This window comes from Myotis brandtii, unplaced genomic scaffold (assembly GCF_000412655.1).
Source record: "Myotis brandtii unplaced genomic scaffold, ASM41265v1 scaffold328, whole genome shotgun sequence".
NCBI lineage: Eukaryota > Metazoa > Chordata > Mammalia > Chiroptera > Vespertilionidae > Myotis > Myotis brandtii.
In genome coordinates this window covers 202,526-213,072 of record NW_005362626.1, presented here as the reverse complement: position 1 = coordinate 213,072, position 10,547 = coordinate 202,526, and the positions used below count along the sequence as shown (strand labels likewise).

General features: G+C 40.5%; 1 protein-coding gene across 1 annotated transcript in view; it reads left to right on the top strand.

Annotated features, from left to right (window-relative positions):
• Positions 1–10,547, top strand: part of PAIP1 (poly(A) binding protein interacting protein 1) — a 43,849-nt gene that overhangs the window by 12,273 nt on the left and 21,029 nt on the right. Inside the window, exons 2-4 of the mRNA XM_005871033.2 lie at positions 194–339; positions 5,285–5,470; positions 9,367–9,479. Coding sequence (XP_005871095.1) covers positions 244–339; positions 5,285–5,470; positions 9,367–9,479 — 395 coding nt within the window. The 5' untranslated portion in view covers positions 194–243. The remainder of the gene's footprint in view (positions 1–193; positions 340–5,284; positions 5,471–9,366; positions 9,480–10,547) is intronic.

The following is a 10,547-nucleotide window of genomic DNA, read 5'->3' as shown; positions in this document are numbered from 1 at the left end:
GGAGGAGCTCGGGCCGGTCTTTGTTCCTTCCTGCGGGCCCTCGGCGCCGCTCCTGCCACGGCCTGGCCTCGCCTGATGGTCCTTGTGTGGCTCTCAAGAACCAGCCCTTCTCGGGTGGCTTTTCGGCACATCGTTTATTACACAAAGGCGTGAAGGCATCTCACACACCCCCCCCTTTTTTTTCCATCCTCAGAACAAACGAGACCCCAGGACAGCGTCCCCCTGCAGAACTCGGAGCCCGCGATGGCCAAGCCCCAGGTGGTCGTCGCCCCGGTGCTGATGTCCAAGCTGTCTGCGAACGCCCCTGAGTTCTACCCCTCGGGTTATTCCAACTACACGGTGAGTACCCCCTTTCCTCAGCTCGGGTGCCTGAATGCCGCCGGCGAACGTGCTTCTGACCTCGCTCAGCAAGCCGCACGCCGGCGTTTTCTGTGCTGCACACAAAGACATGAATGCATGCATGGAACTCGGGGGGACACAGAACCGACTCGGGAGTATGTGTTGTAGTTAGGTTCAGGGTATCAGAGTGTGAGCTTGAGAGCAGACATTCTCGTCTGTTTTGTTCTCAGCATCTGCAGAGTATCTGGAGGCTGGAAAACTTGATGTAGGCAAGCCCCCTCCCCCCCCTTCAATCTATAAAGCTAAAATTGTGGGCCAGACTTTATGAATAACATACAGAATAGGGGCCTGGCATTTATGAATAACATACAGAATAGGGGCCTGGCAAAGTTCATTTTTTAATTTGAGTTTAGTAAGATAGGCCCACTGATAGATTTAGGGTAAATCAAAGTGGTTTTGAGGCAAACTAATTGGTGTGAATGTTGAGAAGTACACATCTGGGCTCTGTTAAGTTGAAGTAGATGATTGTAATTATTATGTGGAAATGTAGGGGATTTTGATAAAGTGTTTACATAGGTATAAAGAACTTGTAAGCTTTCAGATTCATCTTTGTCAATAACATAAGAATTTAAAAAATTGGTCATGTTTTTCTTAAATACCAGGATGAAACAGCACAATTGGGGTGGGTAGAAAGGAATTTGTTGTGCTAAATAAATGCATAGCAATTAATTGTAGGTAAGTGGGGCAGGACCATTCTGGATTGATGAAATAGTAAGTTTAGCATAAGTCCTATCTTTCCTGTATTCTTAGCTTTATTGCCATAAAACACACAGAATAGTGCACATAAAGGTTAGCTCAAAGTTTCACAAAGTGAACACTTGGGCAACCAGCACTGAAATCAACAATAGTTTTGCCTCTTCTCAAAGTTTATATGAATGGAGTCATCCTGAATATATTACATTTGTTTCTCACTTTCATTCAATCAAAATTCATCCATGGTGTAGCATGTAATTGGAGGTGACTTATCCCATTGTGTGACTGTTACCACAGTCCCATTGGTCTGTTGAACACTGGGGTAGCTTCCACTTTGTGGCTATTATGAATAGGGCTGCTATTTCTGGCCATGTCTCGATGGATATACACCCTTGCCTCTGTTTGGTACATACCAAGGAATGGAATTGCTGGGACATAAGGTAGCCAGCTTTGGTAGACACTGCCCACTAGTTTTCCTGAGACTGTTCAGTGTATGCTTGGAGTAGTGTGTGATTTCCAGTTGCTGTATTAGCTTGACCACCACTTAATATTTTCTCTTGTTTAAGTTTAGCCATTCTCGTGGGTGTGTAGTATCCAGTAGTTTTAGTTTGTATTTACCCAATAATTAATGGTGGCACTCCTTTTTGTTACCTTTATTTTGCTTTCCTTCCATATTTGATAGAAAGTATGGGAAAACTACATTCCATCCTTTAGAACAGTGGTTCTCAACCTTCCTAATGCCGCGACCCTTTAATACAGTTCCTCATGTTGTGGTGACCCCCAACCATAAAATTATTTTCATTGCTACTTCATAACTAATTTTGCTACTGTTATGAATCATAATGTAAATAACTGATATGTATTTTCATTGTTACAAATTGAACATAATTAAAGCATAGTGATGAATCACAAAAACAATATGTAATTATATATGTGTTTTCCGATGGTCTTAGGCGACCCCTGTGAAAGGGTCGTTCGACCCCCAAAGGGGTCTCGACCCACAGGTTGAGAACTGCTGCTTTAGAATCTCCGTGCATCTTAGACTACATTAGGAAAAGGCTTTGGGGCTGGAAAGTGTAGGCATAATGGGAAGAGCAGTTGATTTGGGCTAAAAGGAGCTATCAATCATGTAAAGTAGAAGGGAGACTAGTTTGGATGCTTGCCAGAAGATTATATTTGGCCCAGAGATGAAAGAAACCGTTGGAGACCTGTGAGTAGTTGAATAAACTCTTAAGCGTACTTACCTTCTAACAGCCACAGAGTTCTCCATCTGCTTTTCTCCCTGTTGACTGAGCTGTTTTATGATAAGGAGGGATGTAGTTTTTTCCTGGTTCTGTACCAACTAGTTTTACAAGTGACTCCTGGGCTAGCTATAAAGCAGAGTAATGGCTGTGTTAGTCTACTTATGAGCCACTGGCATCTTTTAGGCATCTTTTGATATCCTCTAATCAGCTTCTTCTCTGCTTAATTCCCTAGAATGGATTGCAAGCTAGAATGACTCGTGTATGTCTTCTTAGGCCCTGTTGTTGCCTTTTTTTTTAAAGCATTTTTAATAAGTTACCAATACTTAAATTAGATATTGCAAATCTGAATTTTGTGGTGTCATGAAATCATAAGATTTGGCCATACTAGACTGTTATTTTGGTGAAAGTTGGCTGAATAGAAGCAGCCACTTTAGACAGTGTGTGTGTGAGCTCAAATTTGCGCACTGGCTTACTTCACTTGCTTGGAATATACCTGGATTCTGTAAGCATTCAAGTTTGCCACCCTGCTCTCGTACATTCTCCAGCCTCTATCCATTAACCATCTGCCAAGGCTGAGAGTTTTCCGCACGCCACTTAGTCTCCTGACTCTTAGGATAAGATCGTTTTTTCTTAATCCTCACCTGAGGATGTTTTAATTGACTTTTTTTTTTTTTTAAGAGAGAGAAGAAGAGAGGAAGAGAGAAAAAGAGAGAGAGGGAGAAACATTGATTGGTTGCCTCCTGTATGCGATTCGACCGGGGATCCAACCTGCAACCTTTCGGTGTACAGCAGCGGTTCTCAACCTGTGGGTCGCAACCCCTTTGGCGGTCGAACGACCCTTTCACAGGGGCCGCCTAAGACCATCCTGCATATCAGATATTTACATTACGATTCATAACAGTAGCAACATTACAGTTATGAAGTAGCAACGAAAATAATGTTATGGTTGGGTCACAACATGAGGAACTGTATTTAAAGGGCCAGGAGGTTGAGAACCACTGGTGTACAGGATGATGCTCCAACCAACTGAGCCACCTGGCCAGGGCAGGATCTTGTGAGGGAAACTTCTTCTTACAGTCAACATAATCCAGAGTTAGCTGTATTCGCTCACTCAGTCAGCAACAGCTTAACACCTATCCTGAGTCAAGTACTGGGGTACAGCAGTGAGCACCATGAGCAAAAATTCCTACGTTCATGGAGCCTCTATTCTAGTGGCCTCCTGGCTTGGTCTCCCGTAACTCCTTGAGTCTTCTTCTTAGACATGAAAATCTATTGCTTGGTGTCCTTGAGCTGGATCTGCTTTCAAGAAAGCATGCTGCCCTGGGCTGGTAGCTCAGTTGGTTAGAGGGTCATCCTGATACTCCAAGGTTGCAGTTTCGATCCCCGGTTAGGGCACATACAATGAATGCATAAATAATTGGAACAACAATGTTTCTATATATATTTCTCCCTTAAATCAATAAACAAAAATTTTAAAAAAAGAAAGCATGCTTTTTCTAAAAGCCATTTTGATAGGCTTTTGCTGTGCTTTCTTAACCCTTCCAGAACTCTAAGCCCTTCTATCTCCAGTCCTCCTAATCCCACTGCTAGAATTTCCTGCTCTCTGTCTATTCTTACCATTGAGTTCTGTATCCTCCTATTCTTGACTATTGTTTTTCTTTTGTTTAATTTATTGGAAGTCTGGATATGGCAGTCAGAAAGTCTCCTACCACTGTACAGTATGATGAAATTATATAGTCACTTACTGTATATATTTCCCTGTCCTTGAGAATTAACAGATAGATAGATGACAAGCCTTACTAGCTTTTTTTCAAAAATTGTCAAATATCTATTAGGATATGAGAATGGTATAATGAATCCTCATGGCCTCGTCAGTTAGCTACATGTGGCCATTCTTTTTTTTTTTTTCTTAAATATATATTTTTTATTTCAGAGAGGAAGGGAGAGGGAGAAAGAGATAGAAACATCAAGGATGAGAATCATTGATTGGCTGCCTCTTGCACACCCCCTACTTGGAATGGAGCCCACAACCTAGGCATGTGCCCTTGACTGAATCAAACCCGGGACCCTTCGGTCCACAGGCTGATGCTCTGTCCACTGAGCCAGACCAGCTAGGGCTACATGTGGCCAGCCATTGGTTCTATATCCCTGGCCCCTCCTCCCCTCCCGTTGCAAATCTTAGATCTTATTATATCCATAAATAGATTAAAATCTTAATTTTGATATTGGTATTATAGTGAAATATTGGTTTAAGCTTTGTCAGCCATCTTGTAAATCTGTCAGGGATGAGAAGACAATTCCCTGCCTGGCTAGATGGAGACCTTCTGTTAGAACATTTTGGCCATTGGGCAAAATTAAGTGGACTTGCCCTAACCGGTTTGGCTCAGTAGATAGAGCGTCGACCTGTGGACTAAAGGGTCGATTCCAGGCAAGGGCACATTGTTTCTCTCTCATCGATGTTTCTAACTCTCTATCCCTCTCCCTTCCTCTCTGTAAAAAATCAATAAAATATATATTTAAAAAAATTTAAAAAAGGATTAAAAAAATTAAGTGGACTTAGGCTTCTATAATAATAAAAGGGTAATATGCTAATTAGACCGGACGTCTTCCGGACATCCTTCCAGAAGTCCTTCCTGACGAAGCCGGGGCGGGAGGGAAGCCAGGTGGGTCCTGGGTGCCTGTGGGCGGCCTGGGGGAAGCCAGGCTGGGTCCTGGGTGCCTGCCGGCTGCTGGAGGAGGGAAGCCCGGGTGTCGGAGGGAAGGAAGGCCTACTCTTGAACGAATTTTCGTGCATCAGGCCTCTAGTTTTATTAATAAAATAACTTTTATCATATGAAAGATCCTTTAAAAAATTATTTGTGCTGGAACCATCTCGACCTAAAGCTGCCTCATGTTCATTTCAGCCAGTCGCACGCTTAAAACTTTTCTTTTTAACTTTGCATCTACAGGAATCCTATGAGGATGGCTGTGAGGATTATCCCACTCTATCTGAATATGTTCAGGATTTCTTGAATCATCTTACAGAGCAGCCTGGCAGTTTTGAAACTGAAATTGACCAGTTTGCAGAGACCCTGAATGGCTGGGTTACAACAGACGATGCTTTGCAAGAACTGGTGGAACTCGTCTATCAACAGGTAGGTTGGCTAGTAGTATGTAGCATGGGATGGTCCTCGGGTAGCTTCCTCGAAGCCCAAGGATGGTGGCTGCTCCTTGAGGGAGGCCAGGTTCATGTTCACCTGCCTCCACACTTGTTAACTGTATGGTTCATGGGAGCGTTTAGGTCTCTGTTGTATAAAATTTCTGTCGTTGGGGACCCAGGGCTGGAGCCAGATTGCAAAGGCACCAGTGTAGCCGCGGCACTAGACCGGCATTGGAAGGGGCTGCAGGCATTTATGAGGAAGGCTCCATAAGTATCATGCCTTTTCCCACCCCTTTCTGTTTTATGGGATCTGAAATTAACAGCACGTTAAAAGGACTGCAGTATTTTCTCCTAGATGTTGAATAATAGAGCATTATTGGAGTAGGGGGGAAAAAAAGATCATGGGAGAACTTGTCTCATAAATGAGTCCTTAAAAAAAAAAGTGAAACCACAGAACACCCTGTCTTGTTTTAACATTTCTGCTTGTCTTTATTTCAAATTTTCATGGATTTACATCTTAATTCCTTGGAAATCTAATATCTAGATTATTTTTTCATACAAAGTTTAGTTTTGATGCTAGCATATTATCACAGACACATTAATGCTATTTTAAGGAGGGAACGTAGACAATACTGTATTTTTTAAGGCAAATAAGGTCATGTAAGACTGACCAAAAACGGAGTAGGAGGTGAACATAAATAGAACCTTCAGTGTTCTTTAAGTCACCACTAAATGAGCAACTCAAACGTGGAATATATAGGAAGGGTGATTATGATAGCAAACAGGTTGGTTTTTTTGCCAGCTACTATCTCATTTGACTATATTTCCAATTTGTTCTGGGTTGTTACTGGACCCTAATATTACTTAGCCCAGCAATTTTCAACCTTTTTCATCTCATGGCACACATAAACTAATTACTAAAATTCTGTGGCAGACCAAAAATATATTTTTTGCTGATCTGACAAGAAAATAAAGGTATAATTTTGACTCATTCACACTAGATAGCTATTGTTATGTTGACTGTTGTCATTTTTTGTTTGACAACCTAAGGGAAAAGAGGTCAGTGCTCCTGACTAAATAGTCAGGTATTGCATGATTTAAAAATTCTTGTGGCACACCAGCGTGCTTGCCACACACACACATTGAAAATCGACCTAGCCAACTCTCAAGTTTCCAGAAACGCCTGAGACTGTAGGAAGATGGAACCGCTCTATTTGTCCTGATACCTACTTTCAGCCTTTAAATGGATTGAAAAAGAATGTGAGATAAGAAATGGAAGAATTACACTCTTGCTTAAACTTTTTCTGGTTTTTCTTCTAGTTCTAACTCCTCAAGGAGGCTGCCCTATCATAGTTCTTTAGGGCGGGCAGAAGGGCTGCAGCCTGACAAACTACAGTTTCCAGGCTTATCTCTTACCACATTGCAGACCAATAGTTTTATTGCTAGCTTTACCCATTGACCAGATAAGTTTCTATTGAACGAGTACAAAAAACGTTTTACATAAATGTGAAAGGCACTCTTTAAAATTAAATGCCCATTGCATTTTGAAGTTATTTATTACATGTTCTTACAAGCTAATATCTTTTTTAAAAATTCTTGTGATTGGCCACAAGCTTTAGAAGAGAAAACACGAGAATTCTTGTGATCTGTCTGCAATTTAACATTCTGTGGTTAGTGATACACAGATTTGCCAACAGTTCTTAAATTCCATTGAGGGAATTTACTCATAGCAACTAACAAAAGGCCTGTTGTAGAAAAAGAAAAATGACATTAAATATCTAGACCCAACTTTGATTCTTCCCCAAATACCACTAAATGACAGTGTGAGGATTTTGAAAGGCCAGAAGCCATGAGGACCGAGGTGGGGAAAGAGAATGGAAGTCCCAGTTTGGGACTAGAAAGCAGGTGTGACGGTGTTAACTGACTTGGCAGATCTAAATAAGTTGAATTCCAAACAGGTGAGGATAGTTGAGAATCTCTCTGATTTATAATGCAGAATTTCCAAAAGATGAGGATAAGGAATGAGGCAAAAAGATTGCTAGAAAATCTAAAAAAATTAGATATTTTTGCACTGAGTAGCAGTTTGAAGTTTTATTGTAACCTTTCTTGAGAAATTATTGAAGAAGGTACTCCATAAAGCAAAGGAACTAAACAGAGGACGAAGACATGGGGACGAGGAAGCGGGGAATTCTACAGATTGTGTGTCACCCACACGATGGTGAAGGGAGATCCCGAGACAGTAGCCATGTGCATAGCAGCCGGAAGGCCAGGCTTCCCTGGAGTGGGGCTGAGGCTCCAGGAAAGATTTCCCTGGTAAGATGAGCACAGGTGCTACGTTGGAAGATATTAAGAAATTTACAAACTAGTGAGTTTAAGAATAAATCTGAGAGATACATAAAAAACAAAGTACTAGAAAAAAAATTTAGTGTCTAGGGAAAACAAAGTTGTATAAGAAAGGAATAAGTATAATCACATGGTTCAGCTGTAAGTGGAAACACAAAACTAAGGAATAAAATCATGGTGTTATTGGAAGGTGGAAGAGTTGGAAAATAGTGGAATAGAGTGGGATTAAGCAGGGTGAAGTCTAAATGCTCATATTCTATGGTAGGAAATAGTAAGAAGTGATGTCTAAACTGAGGGATTACAGCTCATGCAGGTAGAGGTAAAACATTTTACTTGCAAGAATCCAAGTGGTTGTGGGAGTAAACGAGAGTGTAGTGGGGAAGCAGGAAGCCTTAACCAGCCTGTGGAACTTCTTGTCATTAAGTTGTGTGTGACCATTTTAAAAGTAAACTGAGAAAACAGGCCATGCCAATAATGGGAAGAGTAGACTTTTTGAATTTGAAATGTGAGAAGTCAGTCTTCGTGATGAGAAATGTTTAGGGTCTTAGGCAAGCAAGAAAATAATTAGAAATAAAAAGATCTAATAATTATAAAGTACTTATAGTATGCCACGCAATGCCGAACACTTGACATGTATTTCATTCATTTACTCCTCAGTGGTTGCATGATATTATTCTTATGCCCATTTTATACAGATCTTAACAGAGAAGTTAAATGACTTGTCTGAGGTTACCACAGCTAGTTAGTAGAGCCAGCATAGAGTCAGAAGGGCATCAGGACATTTGTTAGATCTAAACTCTGGTTAACTACCTTTGTGACCTTGGCTAAGTCCCTGAACTTCTTAATGTGTATTTTTCTTACCTAACATTTGGTATGAACTATGTTCTTTACTATTTAAAGACTACAGTGAAAGTTAAACTTCTTGAGTACAGCTTGGGCTATATCATACAGTCTTCAATATGTAGTGTTTTCTCACTGTCCTTTTTTTTTTTTTTTTTTTTTAATGGCTTCTCCGTTTTAACTTCCTCTTTACCCCAAGTGTTTTGGGGTGTGATTTACGTGTTAATCTCACACACCAGGTACCATTAGTCACCTCTTTAGGAATCAGGAAACTGAAGCTCAGGGAGGGTTAGTGATGTCCAAAGTCACGGCACAAGGCTTGGGAGCCTCACTCTGGACTCTGAGAAGCAGTGCAGAGCAATAGTTTGGCGGATACTCTTATTCATAACTGGCACTATGCAACCGGGTACATGTACATATTTTGTGCAAGAATGGGTTAGTATAAAGACATACTGTCTGCTTGCTTTCTGGTAAATGATGGGGGGATTGCCTTAAACATGTTCCTTTGTACTGGCTCTGGTTCTTGGTGTAAGGTTGGGAGGGAGAGTTAACATAATTGCCTTAGGCCTGGCAATTATAAAACACTTGTACATTTTTCTTTACAATATGGTTGTTTGGGGAGTAGAAATGTTTTTCCTCTCTGGAATGTTGCTGTTTGCATTAATGACGATGTATCTATGTCATACAAAACTTTTTTCTTTTTGAAAGGCCACGTCCATTCCAAATTTCTCCTACATGGGAGCTCGCCTGTGTAATTACCTGTCCCATCACCTGACAATTAGCTCACAGAGTGGCAACTTCCGCCAATTGCTACTTCAAAGGTCAGTGTGAATGTATGAAATTAAAGGAAAACTACTTTTGAAGGTACTAGAATTTGACCATTCCTTTTTTCCAAAGACTGTACATTATAGAAAGTTGCAGGGGAGAAGAGAACAGACCATTCTTACTTAAACAGTATTAAAAGTTTACATATATATATCAGTCTTTGTCTGTAGTGGTCTCTGCCTTTGATTTTAAGCTTAGAAAAGCCTTTCCCAAGTTCTTAAAAATGATCCCATGTATTTCTTAGTGCTTTTGTACTTTGGTTTAAGCAAGGATCTGATTTATTAATTGCCATGTGTTTAGCCAGTTTTTCCCATACCCCTTTTTTTGAAATGGTCCATTTCCCTGTTGATTTGAACTGCTTGCTACCTTTATCGCACCATATCCTTCTATTAGGGTTTTAATTCTGGACTTTCATTATATTCCATTCATCATTTGTTTTATTACCATGCTGTTTTTTAAAAGCTCTAATTTTGAATGTCTGGTCTAGTTAGTTCCCCATTGTTTTGTGGAATTTTCTTTGCTATTGCATGCTTTTTTTCTCCAGTGAACTTCAGAATCAGCATGTGAAATTATATAACTCTTGTTGGTATTTATTAGATATTTTTTGGATGACACTGAATTCATAAACTAATTTGGGGGAACTAACTTTCTTATATTTTGAGTTTTATTCAACAACAAGGTTGTCTACGTTTATTATAGTTTGCACATTAGTTCTTTAGAGATACTTTGAATGGTTGCACAGTGTGGTTAGCTTGCATAGGAACAGAATGAAGATGCAGAAGTAACTTCAGCAACACATGGAAATCAAGCTTACTGGTGGTGGCTCAGGTCCACGTGCATGAGAAAGTGTGCTGCCAACACAGCTGGGGGAGCAACAAAGCAAAGGTGGGCTCCTGCCTCTTCACACCAAAATATATTTCAGATACAACAGAGATTTAAATGAAAGTGAGACGGTAAATAATAGGCGGAAATTGCCAACAAAAATCATAGGTTGGTAAAACCCTTTTAAGCAAGACATGGTGCCCACAAGCCCTGAAGCAAGAGATTAAACTTAATTACACATA